Below are 20,595 nucleotides of genomic sequence, written 5' to 3' on the forward strand. Positions count from 1 at the left end.
ATATCTAAACCATGGGGTTCAGAGAGCTTCCAGATTGGTGAACACACCGAGGTGTTGGGAGGGTGGCATGCCTGTAGAGGTCATGGAAGCTCCATGTTAGCCATTCCCTTGCCCCAAGTACCTTACCCTATGCATCTCTTCCACTTGGCTGTTCCTGAATATATCTTTTATAATAAACTGATAACAGTAAGCAAAGCATTTTCCTGAATTCTGGGAGTTGTTCCTCATAAATCCTCATTTATGAAATAGAATATTATAATACCTATGTAGAATTAAATAAGACAATATTTATAGAATGCTTAGTGCAGTACCTAGCATACAGCAAGTCTCAATAAATATCATTTATCAACTAGAAGGACTGAAATGACTTTAGTATTCTGTGATCAATTAATCCAACAGGGTTTAATTGTCCTCAGATGGTCCAACCAATCATATGGAAAGAGTCTAAAGGAGTTTCAGTGCTTAGAAGTAAAGAGTAGTAGCAGAAGAGTAAATGACTGACAGAAAATAATCTGAGAGAACAGAATTTCTCCTAAAGGACAGGAAAGATTGGAAGATAAAGAAAATGATGCAATTCAAGAGCATGTCTCTTAGAACAAAAGATGGGGAAGGAGGAGAAATGGAAAATGATGTTTCAAATCTTCAGTTTAGAAGCCAGTGGCAGTTCTGGGAGTCTCTGATAAAACTTTTGAACACATTAGCAGCTTATGTTGCCTTTTAATAAGATGAACTCACAGATATATTAGAGTGGCCTTGGCTGTGTGGTTAATTTTAATAAGGGCTTCAATTTGGTTTTAGCCAAAGAAGAAACTGGTTATTTTTTTCTCATTAAAAAAAATGCACTTGTTGACATTTTCCTGAGTGACTGTTATCTCATGTCAAAAACGTATATGCCCAATTCATGCGGGAAACATCTGTGCTGTGGTTTGCCTCTTTTGTCCCCTTGTGGAAATATTAATGCTGAAGGAAAATTGTTAAAATAGCAAGAAGAAATCAACTTATATTTAGCATCAAATACAGACCCAAGATTAATAACAGGCTGGTATTTTCTGCTTCCCTGAGACATACTGCAAGACCAAGAAATATGGCTCTGTTATATATGTCTTTAGAAAGAGTCACCAGGGAATCCAAAAAAGCCACTGTTAGAAGTAATTTGTTGGCTTCCTGACACATCAGGCTCATTATTGTGATCTAAGTACCAGCCTTTGGTACTATTTGCAATTTTCAGGGAGGTCATTAATGAAAGCAGAAAAAAAAAAGAATGACTATGAAATTAGTCTTTGAGTGTATTTCACACATTCTCAATACTGAGGCCACTGATTGGTGGTTGAATGCAGAGAACTCATAAAGCAGCCAGTCTAGATAAGTGAAGGGCATCTTGGGGTAGTTATCCCAAAATATACTTGACTCTCCAAATTGGTAATGCACTGATTATTGCCTATAGCTATACACATGTTATTTCAAAAGAGTCTTAGAGGAGAGATGTAAATTGAACACACAGGCATAAGGAAGAATTTTGCAATACAAGATAAAATTTTTACCAGTTTTCAAAGCAAACTCCCCAAACCAAGAAGAGATAAATCAATATAGTAATGAAAGAAAGCACTTAATTTTTAAAAAATTGAATAAACTTTTTCTTCCCTTTGGTTATACTTGTTTAAAATATATTGTTCAAACACAAGTATATGATGACTTTGTAATTTAAAATGCTCTTCATTCTGCCTAGAATGCAGGGCTGGAGGGGGTAGGCAGTTAAGGAGGGGGAAGTTCAGTCTTTGGGAATTAGCCTGTGGGGCCTCTAGCCACTCCAAATACTATCAGTTGATCTCTCAGACTCAAACTACATGAGCTCCACTAGCTGACCACTGCAGTAGCTTCACTCTGTTTCCAACTGGAAAGAACAACATTGATGTGCCTACAGAAAGGATTTCTGATGTTGAAGGCATAGCCAGGCTACCACAGTTTTTTCTGTATCCTTTTCTGGAATGCTCAAGACTGCTGAAAACATTTGGGCATGTATTTAGCGTGTGCAGGGTAATCAACTCTTACAAATACATGGAGCCTTGAGAGATATTAGCTACATTTGCAAACTCAGAATAGTTTTCACAGATGAGAGACCCCATTTCTTTCTTCCTTTCTTTTTTTTTTTTCATTTTGTCATGGTAAATTAGGTTGAACAAGGGAATTACAGGGCTCACTTTACATTGCACTTTATCATTTTATCAGTGGTATCAATCATTTTTATGCACCTATTAAACAGGCCTAGAATGGGTTTCTACAGTCACCTGCCACAGCCTGCTGCCTTCAGGCAGATGACATTTGGTTCCTCTGTGTAGATTAAATTTTACTGACATCATATGAAGATCCACATTTGAACATGCTCCACTATTACATCAATTCAGCTGGGCCACAATAAGCCCAAAGGTGATTAGGGTATTAAGATTACAGATATCCTGACATCAGTTTTAGAGCCACATATTTTTTTTTAAAAGATGTTCTATCATGACCACGAAGATCTGAGACAGGAAGAGACAGATTAAAGGACTAAGATGCACTGAGGTATCCAAAGCTGAAAACAGCTATCAAAAGGCAGCAGGCATCTGGGAAAGGACTTTCTTTTTAGCTTGCAGGCCAGAAATACATCGGCATTGCCTCTGGAATTGGAACAAAGCCAATTTTTAATTGGTTTTAAAATCTGGAATGAAACATTCCTTCAGTCATCCATGAACCGACCTCATCCTGTAGAAGCTGAGTGAATCTTGGCCAACCATCTGCCTTGTGAATTGTTTTGTTTGGGGCCCTTATAGGACAGAAAGTACTTGTGCAATAGTTTCACACCAAGTTAAAGTCCTTCATGATGTTTCTGGAGCAGAGAATTGAAAAAGAGAAAAGTCTCTGGAGAGAAAAATCAAATGCCTTCACTGATATGCCTGGGGGCTGGGTAATTTCTACCTACTTTCCTCCATATCTTAGCATAATGGCTTCCAAAAAGGAGTAAAGCCATTTCTCGCAGAAGACAGGCAGCTAGACAAGTAGACTGCAGTAGTGAAAGCCAAACCAGGTATTTTAAGATAGGTTTCATTTAACATTTTACTGGATTCACTACTGTAATTCCAGTGCTTCACACACAACTGAATTTCCATAAATTTCGGTTAAATGAATGGTGACTCTTTTGAAACAAGCATACTCTGAAATTAACTCAGTGGCAAAGAGCATATGGACAGCCCACCTTTTCTCCCATCCCCAGGACAGTGCTCCATCTATACAGCAAGGCTGGAAGAAAGGATTCTTCTTAACAGTGCCCAAGGATGAGCAGACACTTTCTCCAAGACCTGCCTAAGTCCATTCTGCCATTAGTGCAGGGAACAGGGGGAAAGGAGGAGACTAAGAAGATTAATCAACAATTCCTGAAACCTCAAATAAAATGGAAAACTAGCTGTCCATGAAGAAGATAGTATAAACAAGCTCGTAAATAAAAACCTACTTCCTCAGATGGGAAGTAGTTGAAGTAAGTAAGCCTCACCAAGAACTTTTAGTATTTGGATCTGAATGGCTGCCAAAGAAGTGGGAAGGAAAAAAGAGTAAGAAAACCAAATGTAGCTTTTATACAACAACAACAACAACAACAACAACAACAACAGGTTTTATATCTAGGTTTTTTTTCCCCCAAAGGAAGAACATTCTATTTTTAAAAAATAAGCTATAGTCTTCAAAAATGTCAATGTCCTACAAGACAAAGAATGGCTGAGGAGCTATTCTAGATGGAAGGACACTAGAGAGACAGGACAGCTGAGTGCAGTGTTTCATCATAGACTGGATCCAGCACGGGAGAGGAAAGCATGCTATACAGGACATAATTAGGTCAGTTGATACAACTGGAATACAATCAGCAGATTAGGTAAAGTATTAATGTTCAATTTATGGAAGGTTATGTAAAAGAATATCCTTATTCTTAGGAAATCCACACCAAAATATTTGGGGATAAAGGGCTGTGATGTAGGCAATTTACTTAAAATTTGAAAATTGAGATATAATTGAATGAGTTTTCAATCTTATGGTATACTTTTAAATATATTCCTGGGAGTTGCCAGATCCTAAGTCCAGACTGCTGTATGACATCTTCATGAAAATGTATAATTTCAAGCTGGTACCCAGGTGATGGAATCCCTCTGAAACCACAGGAGCTAGAGAGCTGAAAAGAAGTGGTATTTATTCAGGGACTTCATTGTGGGGGAACTCAAATTTAACAGGGTAAAACACTTTATCAGGTCTAAAGTTGCCCATACATAAAGTAAGCCATACTTGTAATCATCCTTGAGGCATGCTAATTGAGATGCTTTATCAGGACTAATACATTGCTATCCACTCCAGTTTGTCAAGAGCATAAAAGGGGTATTGCTCATATTGTAAAGAAAAAAGGGGGCTTTATACATACTGAAATCAATGCTTCCCTAATTCAAGACAATACTGGAGAACCATACATTTCGCTGTAACTTAATTGGATATAAGTGAATAGTCTAGAGCCAGACCACTTGCCTCAAACTCCCAACTCCACCACTTTCTTTCACTTCTCTTTGTCTCAGTTTCTTCATTTGTAAAATGGAGATAATAAAAATACTTACCTCATAGTGTTATGGTTAGGATTAAGTGAGTCAATGCTTTTAAAACACAAAGTGCCTGACCCACAGTAAATGTTCCATGAATGTTATCTTTTAATATTGATTAAATATTGCAATAAAGAAAAAAAAGGATGCAGTGTTGTAAATCCACATCTAGGACTTTGATAGTCACCTATAACACAGAAGGGCTTTCGGGCAAATCTCAGTCTTCCTTGCCATCCTCTATACCGACAACAGCAACCTGCAGACCAGATTCGAATGATGAACTCCAAACCAAAGACGACAATCATCACGAACTCCTAAGATATGAAATAAGACATGTTAGAGAGAGGCATTATGGAGCAAACCAGAGCAAGAAGCTCCATGGGCATTTCTGCACACTTAGACATTTGCTATAAAACACATAGTTGTTAATCACTAACGTTAACATTCCCTCTAAACCCAGAGCACATCTGAACCTCACATTGTCTGTACTTCTACCTTGGAATGCTAGTCCTATGCAAGTTCCTAATACTGCAAATTTAGGAGTTGGTTTTAATACTAAATGGGCAGGCTGAATTATAGATCTTCCCTGTGTGGAATATACAGTGTAACTGACTTAGTTACCTGGTAGCATGCGAGATACTTGAAATGAAAGAGGGGACCCTGAAAACACAGCTTTACACTTGTACAAAAAACAGACCTTCATTTTGCTGCAAGAAATGATATAATCCCTTAGCCCTTAAGAATTGCTCTTATAGAAAAGGAAATAAACATTTAGAAGTATACTGAGTTCTTTTGTTATGATGTCAAAATCTTCTTATTAGACAGAAAGTTCCAAAAGCATTACTGTATGTGTGATACATATATTCTTTGCCTGAAATGAGACCCTGAATCCTCCAGATCTGAAGCTTGTTAATTTTTATGTTGCCTTTTGGTGAAGATGCCCAGAAAATAACACCTGCTCCAGCAAAAGGACTGACATTATTTAGGAACAGTTGTGAATGAGCCCTGGGGAAAGGCCAACTAAAGTGGCTCATTAAGTAGTGGGTCATAGAATGAGAAACCAAATAGAATTTGTTAAGAATAAAGCATCTCTGGAGCAAGCTTATCATAGTCACTGTGTCGTCCCTTTAGAGGGATAGGCACTGAGTTTATTGAAATTTATTTTCTTTAAAAAATAATTCCATTTCTTGTTTTTAAAAAAATTTTTTTAATGTCTTTATTTATTTTTGAAGGAGAGACAGAGACAGAACATGAGTGGGGGAGGAGCAGAGAGAGAGGGAGACACAGAATTCGAAGCAGGCTCCAGGCTCTAAGCTGTCAGCACAGAGCCCGATGCGGGGCTCGAACCCACAAACTGTGAGCTAATGACCTGAGCTGAAGCCGTACGCTCACCTGGCTCACCCAGGTGCCCCTTCCCTTTCTTGTTTTTAAACAAGGGCTGACTTAGCATTTATCATGCAGGACAATGTTTATTAATTGATTTTTATTATAATTAATTAATTATAAAAGTGATAAGTAGTCTTTATTAAAACATTCAAACATCACAGACATATAGAGCATAGAGAGTAAAGGTCCTAATCTCCCACCCCATGTCCCAAGATAAAAACTGTTACTAAATTTAGAAAAATGGCATTTTTGTTGTTTCAGGCAAATGTCTCTGTTTAGTTAGTGCATGTGATATGTTGCACTTTTGCAAAGCTTAGTAGAGATATATCATTCTATCCTTCTGTTATTTTGCACTAAGTGACCCACTAATATTTCTCATGATGAAGAATAAATCTCCAATATCATCACTGCTTACAGTGACTTAAAACTACTTACAGAATAAATCTCCAAAGATGATTTTATGCACAGATAACCAAAACTATGGTTAACATACACTCATTAATGATATGAGGGTTTCATTTTATTTTGGTTTTGCGTACATATCTAGGTAGTTGAGTCTATTCCTTCACTAAGATGGACAAAGTGCCAGATCACCTATATTTAATCCAGCACATCTTTCCACATAAAGAAAACATGCTGAGAGGCCTAAGATGCCCATGAAGTCCAATCTAGTTTTCATGGCAGGTCAGCTTTTTTTAAATCCCTGCCTCTAGCTCCTACTTGTGCCAAGAAGTCCAGCATGCCACTGGGGAGAGGTCATATAATAAGGGATACCCAAGAGAGTCCTGAATGTAGCTTGAGCAACTAGGCACATCATGCAATGAATTTTTTCTTAAAAATTTATTTATTTATTTATTTTTGAGAGAGAGATAGGGCACGAACAGGGGAGGGAAAGACAGAGAGGGAGACACAGAATCTGAAGCAGGCTCCAGGCTCTGAGCTGCCAGCACAGAGCCTGATGTAGGGCTTGAACTCATGAACTGTGAGATCATGACCTGAGCCAAAGTCAGACGCTTAACCTACTGAGCCACTCAGGCACCCCATGAATTTTCTTTTTCATAGGAACAGACGAAACCAATAGATGTGTGGCCATTGTTCTAAAGTAAGGTAGGCCATCACTGTACCATTTCTATGTTGCACTGAGGCAGGATAAATTATATCTACAAGTTCTTAACTCATGGCCCCTTGTTCAGGAATATTGCTTGCTGCCTTTTTTTTTTTTTTTTTTTTTTTTTTTTTAAGAGGTTAGGGGAAAAATCCTTCATTTCCAAATAAGCAAGAGGAAGTTGTAATTGGACTTTACCACAGGGTCACAATTTCTGCCTTGGGGTAAGTAACACTAGGGTCAGAATTCTCCTCTCCTTACTAGGCAATTACTTAGTGTTCTCTATAGGGGATAAAATTTCTAATCCTTGAGTAAGCAGCAGTGGGAGAGGAGAGCTCAGCGGATGACTATGGGGCATTTCTTTCAGGTCGAGAGCTGCAGGCTGTGGGAAATGTTCTTTCCCAAGGACCTGGGGCTTATGTAATAGGGAACAAAAGCATGAAAACCACTTTGACCAAATTCCGTCTATTGGTTCCTGAAATATACACTTTACTGCAATTATAAGGAACAAAATGCTATTGAGTCAGAGAAGGGAGGGCATCCCAAATCTGACAGGTGGGGAATAGATCTGTCAACATGCTGTGTACTGGTATTTATCTTGCACAAGTGAAACTTTGTACCCTTTGACCAACATCTCCCTTTCCCCCTACCTCTTCAGTCCTCGGTAATCACTATTCCACTCTCTGCTTGTATGAGTCTGACATTTTTAGATTCAACATATAAGTGAGATGATACAGTATTAGTCTTTCTGTGTCTGATTTTCTTCACTTAGGGTGATGTCCTCCAACTTCATCCATATCCACTGAATAATATTCCTGCGTGTGTGTGTGTGTGTCTACCTATCTATCAATATATATCACATTTTCTTTATCCATTTGTCCACTAATGGACACTGGACACTTAGGCTGTTTCTATATCATGGCTATTGTGAATAATGCTGAGATGAAAATGGGAGTGCAGTAATCTCTTCAAGATCCCGACTTCATTTCCTCTGAATATACACCTGGAAGTGGGATTCATGGATCATATGGCAATTCTATTTTTAATTAAAAAATTTTTTTGATGTTTATTTATTTTTGAGAGAGACAGTGACACAGAGCACGAACAGGGGATGGGAAGAGAGAGAGGGAGAGAGAGAGAGAGACAGACAGACAGACAGAATCTGAAGCAGGCTCCAGACTCTGAGCTGTCAGCACAGAGCCTGATGAGGGGATTGAATCCATGAACCGCATGATCATGAACTGAGCCGAAGTCAGACATTTAACCGACTGAGCCACCCAGGAGCCCCTATTTTTAATTTTTTGAGGAACCTCCATACTGTTTTCTATAGTGGCTGCACCAAATTACATTCTCACCAACAGGGTACAGGGTTCTTTTTACTCCACATCTCTGACAACACTTGTTATCTTTTGTCTATTTGATAATAGCCATTCTAACAGGTGTTAAGTAATAGCTCATTACTTAAGCTGGTTTTAATCAGCATTACCCAGATGATTAGTGATTTTGAATGCCTTTTCTTATACCTGTTGGTCATTTTTATGTTTTCTTTTGAGAAATGTCTATTCAGGTCCTTTGCCTTTTTTTAAGATCAGGTGTTTTTGTTTTTGTTTTTGCTATTCAGTTATGCATTTGGATATAATTCCTTATCAGACGTTTTCTTCCATTTTGGAGGTTGTCTCTTCACTCTGTTCATGGTTTCCTTTGCTGTACAGAAGCTTTTTATTTTAATGCAATTCCACTTTTTATTTTTGCTTTTGTTGTCTGTAATTTGGGGGTATAATCTAAAAGAATCATGGGGCGCCTGGGTGGCTCAGTTGTTTGAGCATCCGACTTCGGCTCAGGTCATGATCTTGCGGTTGGTGGGTTTGAACCCCGCGTCGGGCTCTGTGGTGATGGCTCAGAGCCTGGAGCCTGCTTCAGATTCTGTGCCTCCCTTTCTCTCTGCCCCTTCCCCACTCACACCCTCTCTCTCTGAAAAATAAACATTAAAAAAAATTAAAAAAAAATCATTGCACAGACCTATGTCAAGAAGCTGCTTATGTTTTCTTCTAGCAGTTTTATAGTTTCAGGCCTTACATTTAAGTATTTCATTCATTTTGAGTTGATTTTTGTATATAGAGTGAGAAAAGGATCCAATATCATTCTTCTGCATGTGGATATACAGTTTTCCCATTCATGGTAAAAACTCTTAGCAAGTTAGGAATAGAGGTTTACTATATTATTTGATAAGTAGCATGTACATAAACCAAGTAGCATCTACAAAAACCTATAGCTAATGTCATACTAATGGTGGAAGACTGAATGCTTTACCCTAAAATCAAGAAACAAGGCAAGATATTAGTTTCATCACTTTCATTCAACATAGTTGAGAAATACAGTCACTGCAGTAAGGTAAGTTAAAGAAATAAAAGGCATACACTGGAAAGGTAGATATAAAGCTGTCTCTATTTGCTGATGACATGATTGTTTTCAGGGAAAATTGCAAGGAATCTTCAAAAATAATGCTTAGAACTAGTGAGTCCTGTAAGGTTGCAAGACTTAAGATCAACTTACAAAATGTAATCACATTTCTGTACACTAATGATGAGGATATAGAAACCAAAATTAAAAGCACAATATTATTTATAAACCACTCCAAAGAAAATAAAATGTTTAGCTGTGCACTTAATAAAAGGAGGATATGCATGCTGAAAATTGTAAAATTTTGATAAGAGAAATCAGAATTCTAAGACCTAAATAAATGGAAATACCACGTTCATGAATTGGAAGATTCAACATAATAAAGATGTTAACTTTTCATAAGTTGATCTATAGGTTAATGTAATTTATATCAAAATATCAGGAAGTGTTTTTTGTAGACACAAGCTTATTCTAAAATTTATATGGAAAGTCACAAAATCCTGAAAAGGGAGAATAATGTTGGAGAATAAAGAGTTACTTTATCTGACATTAAAGCCTACTATATAGTTTCAGTAATCAAGAGTATGTGGTATTGGTGGAGGATAAGACACACAGAGAAAAATGGAACAGAACAGAGAACTTAGAAATATACCCTGACTAATATGGGTTTGGATAGAGGTACAAAAATATAGATTAAAAATGTTTATTTATTTTGAGTGTGTATGTGTGAGAGAGAGAGGGCGGGGAGGGACAGAGAGAGGGGGAGAGACAGAATCCCAAGCAGTCTCCATACTGTCAGTGCAGAGCAAGATGCTGGGCCTGAACCCACCAATCTTGAGATCATGACCTGAGTCAAAACCAAGAGTTGGATGCTTAACTGACTCACATCTTATAAAAAAGTCAATTCAAAATAGGCCATAGGCTTAAAAGTTAAAGCTATAAAATTTTTAGTAAAAAACATAGGAAAAAATTTTTAGAATTTGTGTTAAGCAAATATTTGACACCAAAAACATAAGAAATAAAAGGAAAAATTGATAAACTGGACTTCATCAAAAGAGGATGAAAAGACAAACTTCAGACTGGGAGAAAATATTTACAAACCACATATCTGATAAAGTTCTAGTATCTAGGATATATAAAAACTCTCATAACTTAACAGTAAAAAAACCCAAACAAGTCAATTAGAAAAGGGGTGAAAGACATGAATAGACATTTCCCTGAAAAGGATATAGAGATGGCAAATAAGCATGTGAAAAGATATTCAACATCATTAGCTATATGAGAAATGCAAATTAAAACCACACGACGTAACATCACACACCTAGCAGAATGGCAAAAATAAAATAAATTTTGTCCACACAAAATGCTGGGGAGAATTCAGAGAAACTGTATCACTCATGTACTGATGGTGACCATGTAAAATGGTACAGCCCTTTCAGAAAACAAGTTGATCATTTCTTGTAAAAGTAAACATGTAGTTCCTCAAAGGCTCAGCAATTGACTCGTGGGCATTCATGCCAGAGAAATTAAAAATTTTTTTATATGAAAAAGTGTACATAAATGCTCACAGTGGATTTATTCATAATGACCAAAACCTGAAAACAGTCCAGATGTCCTTACCACGTGAATGGTTAAACAGGCTGTGATACATCCACACCATGGACTCTACTCCACAATAAAGATAAATGAACTACTGATACACACAACAATTTGGATGAATCTCTAGGGAATTATGCTGAGTGAAAAAAGGGAAATCTCAAAAGGTTACATACCATGTTATTCCATTTATATAATATTTTTGAAATGAAAACATTTTAGAAATGCAGAGCACATTAGTGTTTTTGAGAAGTCAGGGATGGGGGTAGAGGTATGTGAGTGGGAAGGAGATGTGACTATAGGTTTTAAAGGGCAACCTGACAGATCCTTGTGGTGATGGAGCTGTTTGATGTCTTGACATGACCCTCCAAATATGATAAAATTGTATAGAACTGAACACCCGTATACAAATACATACATACCCACATACAAATATCTTAAGCGCAAATGGGAAATGTGGGATATGTGGGGAAATGTGAATAAGATCTGTGGACTGTATCAATATTATTAGCCTGGTTGTGATATTATAGCTTTCCAAAATTGTATCATTTGGGGAAACTGGTGAAGTGTATGTAGGATATATCTGTATTATTTCTTACAGCTGAATGAGAATCAACAATTGTTAAAAAAAAAAAAAAAACTTCAATGAAAAAAAGAAAGCCATCCCCCACCATCTAAAGGAAATGTGTTCCTCTTCAGACTGGGATACTAGATCTGTTCTCACCGTGTTTTGAGTTAATGATGCTCTCTAAATGACCCTTTGGATGGAGTCTTCTTATTTTCAAATGACATAAAAATACAAACATTTGCTATGCTCAGTTGAAATGATTTAAATTAGGGGTGGTTCTTCTAATAGTTTTTGGACTAGCCATGTGACAGGTTCTGGTGCCTTTGTTGCCATACCTCAGGATAAATCAGTTCATTTTCTCTTGCTTGTTTTTAATTGAAATAAAATATCCACTATTTATTCAAATGGTTGCTAAAGAGATTAGTGAATCATTATTGGAGTACTTGACCTCCTTGGAGGAAAGCTATAATGTAAAGTTGGTGTTATTAACAATGGTTCTATCCTTTATTGAAGCTTCTAAAAGCTTGGCTTTGACAGTTCTCTATAGAACAAAAGGCAATGTTTATTATTTTTATCACCTGTCTTGAAGAAGTTATAGTGTTTCCTCATTTCTACTCACAGAATTTTGATAAAACACAGAATACCTTTCCTATTCTTATAGACTAAAAACAATGTATATAGAAATCAAGAAACCTAATGGGCAGTGGTAGAGCTCATCCTAGGTTCTATCTAGAATATTTATTGAGAATACTAACTTAGTACTAACTTTCCATTCTAGATATTAAGGAAGAATCTTTATATCTCACACCAGAAAACTGTGATGCTATTTCATTAATATAGATGACTTTGTTGTGTAATTCAAGATTTAAATTCTGTTCTTGCAGCTACTTTATTTTTGAGTTACTCAAAGTGGTTTTAGGTACAGATTGATTTTTTTTTGTACAAATTCACAATGCCTAACAGCTCATGTTCTAATTGTTTTCTCATTAATTAACAGCACTGTTCATTAAAACACAGTGACCTTTGTCTAATCTACAAGCTGTCTAATGTGACCATTAGTTTTTTCTGGTTTTATGCCATCAAATGGCATTTTTGTGAAGATGAAATGCCAACATTATAAACCCCATGACATTTCCACCAATCCTTGAAGAGCTGTGGCTAATTAGACATACAAAATTGGAACTACTGCCTTTATTCAGAATATCAACATAATCAATTTCTAGCTATTTTGGCTCGTGTGTTTGTGTGTGTGTGTGTGTGTGTGTGTGTGCACTTAAAGTAACACAGGGCTAGCAGGCCAGCATGCCTCCTCACATAATCCCTGGAGGGAAAGGATCTGTGACGTCAACTGAGTCATAAATTTCAAAGAAAGGCATCAGTCAGAAGGGGTGCAGTTATAATTCTTTGTAATTTGGAAAATTCTACTAGTATAACACATATCAAGGAAGTGAAAGTAAGATCTAGAGATCACTCTACATTTAAATCAGAATGTGGAAATAAATACACAAAAGCAAGTCATTTTTTGGATTTTCGTCTCTTCCTAGAACAGAAAAAGACCCTAAACACAAGCTTACTAACCATCACCGAGAGGCCATTACATGCATCCATTGTCACTCTAGCTTCCTTTCACATTTCTCCTTATTTTGGGGGATGGTACATTAACTATTAGTGTATTGGAAGAGAATTTGAGAGAATGAATGTTTCTACCAACGGGGCTGATTTGACCTTGAGTTGAAGACGAGTCAATACCTTCAGGATAATGCTTGCATCCAGGGAGGGGAGTGGTGAGAATATGACGGAACTTTACTAAGTTGCTTAGTGGACACTGAGTGGGGGTGTGCAGAGAAAGTGGACATGGCACTAGCAGTAGGGGAGGGATGGGGAGACCATAACAAAATGTGAAGGGGCATTGATGCTGCCTGCCTTCAGAAACAGCGATTGAGATGGTTTTGAAAGTCACTGATAGACAAATCCATTTCAGGAGCACCAGGAAAATCCAGTGCCTCCTAAGGTCTTCCTTTTAGGGTTGGTTGATTCCTGAAAGTTGTCTAGAAATACTTTATCCTTTCAAGATTTTCATACCTATTAAAATGCAGATATCCCTCTGAAAAGTAATTCATCAACCATGTTTAAAAATTTTTTTTAACGTTTATTTATTTTTGAGACAGAGAGAGACAGATCACGAATGGGGGAGGGTCAGAGAGAGGGAGACACAGAATCTGAAACAGGCTCCAGGCTCTGAGCTGTCAGCACAGAGCCCGACGCGGAGCTCGAACTCACGGACCGCGAGATCATGACCTGAGCCGAAGTCAGCTGCTTAACCGACTGAGCCACCCAGGCGCCCCCATCAACCATGTTTAGATGCAACATTCATTTATCCCAGAGGATTTTCAGTTGGGGCATAGGGAAGGGAGTAGTTTGAAAATGTCTCATCCCAAATGACTTATTTACACGTTACTACCAAAGGACCAGGGGCAGATTTTTATCAGGTGTTGGGGTCACAGGTTGAGAGCATATGGGTGAGGGGTAGGAGGCAGTGCCTCCTTTGTGGTGGGGAGAAGATCAGAGGAACAGAGGACATTCCTTATTCCCCCTCACCGCCCCACCCCCCCACCACCCCAGTTCAGCCTAGCAATGGTCCTATGCACCTTAGTTGCTAGATGAGATGCCATGATGATATCTGCTCTCTTGTAGTGACTTTAGACACTTAGGGATAGGTTGGTTGCTGTCAAGTGTTGTAATGCCTGCCTGGTATGAAGGAGTCATCCAAGTGACCCCTCTGTGTTCCTGTTTTGTGCTCTTAAAGTCACATCTACATGAGGGGAAAGGGTGGCTTACGCATTCTACTCCACCTGCCACATCGTGGGTTGGAGAATTCTGTCCTTGGTACAGAGCCACAGTGGTGCTCTCTGCTGAAGTGCCCAAGTTGGTGGTAGGGCTTTCTGCACATTCTCTCCTTCCCCCCTTTGGGAAAAGAAAGCAGTCTCACTGAGTACTTTTTTGGTTCCCCATCCCAAACCAAATTAAACCTTAATGGGTTGGAGATTTATATATGGGTGTGTCTACATGCAGCCACATGTGTATGTAGCAGGGATTCATGAACTGAAAGCTAGAAAAACTGAAAACAGTTTGCTGTACCTTGAACTAAACCCAGGTATTCATTCTGCTATGGTTTTGCAAAAAAAAAAAAAAAAAAAAAAAAAAAAAAAAAATCACAAATGAACCTGTTAAAGTTGGAATTGAAGCTAAAAGCTCTGAATCAGATCAAAATGGGAACACCAAGAAAGTCTCCAAAATGAATGAAATCAAACAAAGTTTTCATTTGATTTGAATTGCTAATTTGTCAATTTCTCATTATCTTATAGGCTTTTCTTTCTCTTGGGAACTGTTATGAGCTTGCCCCCAAACAATATAAGTAACAACTTAAAATTAACATTGCTACTAGAAATAAAATTAGCCTATTCTATTGGTTTTATAATATGAAAATATGTAAAGGCAATGGGTTTTTCTTCCTTATAAAAATTTAAAATACTTATAAAATTTTAAATAAAATTCCTTAAAATAACAAGTAATATATTTCAATAAAAAGACATTCTTGTACTTATGAAATTGGTACATGTCAGCCAAGTTGATTATAAAGCAAATCTTATTGTTTCCTGTTGGTGAAATTTCTCTTGAAGGTTGTGGTGAACACCTGCGACAAGACAAGAGTTAGGATAGTTGCAGTGGAGTGAATGTTCCCTACAAAATTCAGACGTTGAAGCCTCAGCCCCCCCAGTGTGATGGTATTTGGAAGTGGGCCTTTGGAGGTAATTTGGTTTAGAGTCAGTCATGAAGGTGGGGCTCCATGATGGGATTAGTGTCCGTAAAAGGAAGAGAGACAGAGCTGCTTACAGGTTCTCCCACTTTTCCTACCCCCACCACATGGGGACACAGTGAGAAGGCAATTGTCTGCAAGTCAGGAAGAGGGCCCTCATTGGGGAATAAAATCAGTCATTACCTTGATCTTGGACTTCTACCTTCCAGAACTGTGAGATATAAACATTTGTTGCTTAAGCCACCCAGTCTACATATTTTGTTACAACAGCCCAAGTGGACTAAGACAAATGGATTTTGTGCTACCAAAAGGCTGAGAGTCAGGTCAGGACTCAGCATATTCTTAGGAAACTTTTAGAACTTTTTACTTTTGTTGGGAGTATGTCTCAGCCCTTATAGCTACCCTTGCTTGGACCAAAGAAATTACTCTGATAATGAGAGGTCCCATGATTTTTAGAAAATTGGCCCCTTCCCTCTTCTTTCAGGGTGTTTGCATAGTTTAGTATAACTAACTCTTCTGCAACATTTATTTCATTCATAGGTGTTCAGCTTTTCATGAATTCCTTTTACAAATGTATACTGAATACCATAACCATGCAGTAGAGAGATGGGCAATGTGGCTATCACCCTTGAGTTTATAATCTATTTGGCACTATAAGATATGCATAGTAGAACACTCATAAAATTATGTGCAGTAAGTGCTATCTGAGTGGTGGTCTTTTGTTTCCGGAGAAACTCCTCACTCATTGTAGCAAATCCTCTACCCAGGCAGGCCCTCACAACAAACAAACTTCAAATGTTTGTTGAAGTTTCCTTCAGTTCAAAACTTCAGGTTCAGCAAAAACTAATTAGCATCCAGCTTTATCAATCCATTAAGATCAAAATTCTGAAAAAGGGCTGGTTAGAAGTAGAAAAATTAGGATGAGTTAATTGGCCTATGATTTTGGTCTAACCTGCCTATTCAGCACTATTACACTAATTGCAATTGGAGAGTGAATGGGTTCTCACCACAAGAAGTCTCAGTGTCAGTGTGTGCTTATTTTGATTAATCGAAGGTACAGAATAGTAACAGTAATTACCTAATTTCACTCTTATGATTTATAGCACTGAACAATTTTGTTTTCACTTGGGGTCACCTGATGATATCTCTTTTCTTTTTACTATCTTACTACTAGAATGATAAGATTTTTCGCCTTTGGTTAAGAAAGTTTAAGAAAATGTTTTTCCACATTTTATTTATTTTCGAGAGAGAGAGAAAGGACAATGACTTCAAGTAAGGGGTTTGTACTCAAACTTTCTCAAACTCCTTCTGACAGTTTTTGAAACCAACTCTAACTACCCTGTGCCTGGTAAATTGAAATTGACCACACTATCTCTGGTCAATAAAGATAGTAAATACTCTTAAGACAGGCTGGGAAAAGAAAAGAAAGCGAGGGGCAGTTTGTTCCTTTTATCTGAGTATAGTTTGGGTGGAATCCCCAAATGTTTTAATGTTTGGAGGAAATGGAACTTCAGGCAAGAGCCAAAGTGGCTCTCCTGAAGCAGCCAGTGTTTTATTAACTCGGTAATGAGGAAGGCAGATGCTGTGTTGATGGGGGGGTGGAACTCTGAGAACCTCAACTGTTGAGCTGTCCAATGGGAAAAACACTGCCTGTTGGTAGACCATGAAAACAGTGGGCATAATATGGAAGAAATAGAAACCTTTGGGACCATGGCTTTCTGAGGAGGAAAGGCTATGGGGCAGGGTGGTGATGGAGTCCAGCATAAATCAGTTACTTTCTTGTTTTCTTTCCATGTCCATAAGCTATAGACTGCAATGCAGACCTCCATATGCTACTGGGAGAAATCCCCATGCTTTCTTGGGTCATCTAACCCACCTTTCTTCTAGGCCTCCTGATAGAACAGGAGCTATTTTGATTTAAAACAGTCTTGGTTTCCTCCTCTCTTGCCCATAATAATTGTTTTCTCTTATAAGCATCAAAATGCATTTTCTTACCTAATGTTGTACATGCCCCCCACCCCATTACCATAGTATGTCTTATTGGTGTTAGTATACTCTGTGGTAACAAGAACAGTTTCCTTCGGTGAGCATGGAGAGGTAGGAAAACACATACCTAACTCTGTACATATTGCACATGTGCTGGCACACACACCTGTATGTGCACTTGCACAAAAGCTTTCAGAGCTGATATTGGGATTCAGTCAACCAGGCTCATGTTCAAGAAAAGGAGAGACAGAAATCTAAGAATGAAAATCTACAAGAGACCCTAGTAACAAAACATACCACACAAATAGAAAATGCATATCTGTTCTCAGGGCAATCTTTCATAAATATAAAATGTTAACTATCCCCAAAGTATGTGAGTCAGTGGCACTGTCACAATGTTCCATTAATAACACGTTCTAAATTGGAGAAAAATGTAGTTTTCTGACCTTTTGAACATTAATATCATAAAGACAAATAAAATATATGCAAGATCACTTATTTTCATAGTTTCAATTTTATTAGCCATGTGAATCTTCACGTGAATCATCTTTTATGAAATCTGTCATGATCCTGGGATATTTATTTATGTGTCTAATTGTTTCTAGTGATCCCTCAAGATCATTCAAGACTAGTCATGCTATAAATCAAGTGTACTCTTAAATTGGGTAAGATGGAGGGCCTATTCACTGATAAACTTGAACAAATTTAATGAGTTCCTCTGCCTATTGTTCATTTGCACCATTAAACAATAGATTAAGAATGAATATATCTTTGGGGCGCCTGGGTGGCTCAGTTGGTTAAGTGTCTGACTGTTGATTTTGGCTCACATCATGATCTCATGGTTCCTGAGTTTGAGCGCTAGGTTGGGTTCTGCGCTGACAGCACAGGAGCCTACTTGGGATTCTCTTTCTCCCTTTATCTCTGCCCCTCCCCTGCTCTCTCTCTCAAAATAAATAAACTTAAAAAAGAAAAGAATGATTATGTCTTCTATACCTACTAGCTTAAGAAAAAATTGAGATGAGGATAAAATGAGAAAGATATTTGGGAAATTTCCAAGTGTTTTAGAATACCAGCTTTTATGATCCCTAAGCATAAGACAGCAGATGGCACGTATTTATCAATTTGATTTACTAGTAAGTTATCCTGGCAGCAGAATCCAAGGAATATTGGGGATATCCTTTGTTTTTAACCATAACCTATTTCTGTGTTGTGTTATTCACCAAGCCATGTTCTGATTCCAATTTGTTTTTCTGAAGTTTCTCTGCTGAAGAGAAAAATGACTTCACTTGCTACATCTAGCCTTTATCTCAGACAGAGATGGCTCCGATTGTACATTAGCCAATACTCTTATTTGCCCATAATGGTATGTGGAATGCTATTTCTGCCAAACGTCACATCCTCACATCATTGACGTATCTTAATTAATACGTTATCGACTTCTTGTCACCCGTTATGCACACCTGCCAAACAACCTCTGATTGGAGATGGCCTCCTTCTGCAGGATGGATTGCCATCACTTGGACTGATTTGGAAAATTACTTAGTGTAGGAGGGAACTGATCTGTCACAGTAATTTGAAACCCTGCTCTGCTCTACTGCTCTTTTATTTGGTTGAAGACTTATTCCTACCTGGCAACACGACACTTGATTTGGAGACCACAGTAGTAGTATAATGATATATGAGAGGACTGATTGACAATTTTAACTAAGAAAGCATCCCGTACACAGTTCGTGAAGAAAGTTGTGGAAATACAGACCCATACATTGACTTTATGGGACACTAACAAAAAGTGGGCCCTGAGCAAAAATAACCATCTATTCAGAAGTAAGGCACTGCCCCAGAAAAGAATGCACTGGAGAAAGTACACTCCTTACCATTTCTGAAGCAGCATGGAATGCCTGAATAGATGTAAAGTGATATAGCAGTGTCAAGTTGACCTTTTGTAGAATCCAGACAAAAGAAGTCCTGGAGCAAGGTGTGCTGAAAGTAAATTTGCTCAGAGTGAGGGGGGTGGGGAGGTGATGGGCTGAAGAGAAAAGGAACATCTACCAACAGAGGTGGATTCTCCTGTTGAAGCAAAAGGGCCCTGGGAAATTTTCTCCAATGAAAGGGAAACCGACTCTCTCTTCTTTCTCGTCTGTGTTCCCCTTTATCATCCTCATTTGCCTTCCAGGCTAGTCCATGAAGTCTCCAGTGAAGAAATGCTGTCAGGCCCACCGCAAGGTAGTCTGATTAGGCAGCTGTGTGTATCACAGCCTCTAGTCATGGTCAAAGCCCCGACAGTCTCTCACCAGGTGTGGTTGTAGGGGAGACTTCCTTGCTGTTGCCCTACCTCGCAGCCCCATATCTTGACAGGCAGGGAATAGAATTGTACTAGAGCAAGGATTTCACCACACTCTCAGCCAATTAAGAGTATCTAAAAGTTACGGAAGGTAGTTTTCAAAGACTAGCTTTATATATCTAAAATGAGTTATCTTATCAGAGAGTAGAAATTGTTTATACTTCTGAAAAGTTCCCATTTTTACAACTTCTTCCATTATTTTACTCTGCATGTTTACATAGTAAATGCAGGCTCAGTGGAATCTTTTCTTTTTAAAGAACACAAATACAATTCATTACTTCCATTCAGCCTTCTCTAATTCAGAATTTGTGATAATTCCACTAGAGTCTGGGTAACACTTATTTTTGTGCCATTTATTCAAAGAGGATTTACTAGGCAAATTAAGAACAGAAATGAGAGGACAAGGGGGAAGGTTTAACATATTTAAGAGGAAACAGTTTTCAAGATCTTTAATAGTACTTATTTGCATTTAAACAATTAATGGAATAATTACAACCAAGCCATCTCATTAATTAAAGAAAACCCAGCAGGATCTTTATTTGGCAACAGTTAGCAGAGATTCCCTAAGTATCAACTCAATGGGAAATTGGTAAGAAATATGCCTTCTCCCAAATTCTAATTACCCCCTTTCAATCATCTTAAATGTTTCCCAAACACTGAGGTAAACATTCCAATAAGCTGTAGCTAGCTTCATAAATTAGTATACAGATATGCATCAGTCTGTGCCATAGGTATCTCCAGGATCCTGTGATCACTGAAAGCAGCCCCCAACCTAGTAGAAGCATGACAAGT

At 38.0% G+C, this 20,595-nt stretch overlaps 1 protein-coding gene across 4 annotated transcripts in view; it reads right to left on the reverse strand.

Annotated features, from left to right (window-relative positions):
* KCNQ5 (potassium voltage-gated channel subfamily Q member 5) overlaps nucleotides 1-20,595 on the reverse strand; it is a 518,932-nt gene that overhangs the window by 142,869 nt on the left and 355,468 nt on the right. For all 4 annotated transcript variants that reach the window (XM_019417732.2, XM_019417734.2, XM_019417733.2 and 1 more), the window contains exon 3: nucleotides 4,792-4,918. In XM_019417732.2, the coding sequence (XP_019273277.2) occupies nucleotides 4,792-4,918 (127 nt within the window). The remainder of the gene's footprint in view (nucleotides 1-4,791; nucleotides 4,919-20,595) is intronic.

Source organism: Panthera pardus, unplaced genomic scaffold (genome assembly GCF_024362965.1).
Source record: "Panthera pardus isolate Hobbes unplaced genomic scaffold, ASM2436296v1 HiC_scaffold_17, whole genome shotgun sequence".
Lineage (NCBI taxonomy): Eukaryota > Metazoa > Chordata > Mammalia > Carnivora > Felidae > Panthera > Panthera pardus.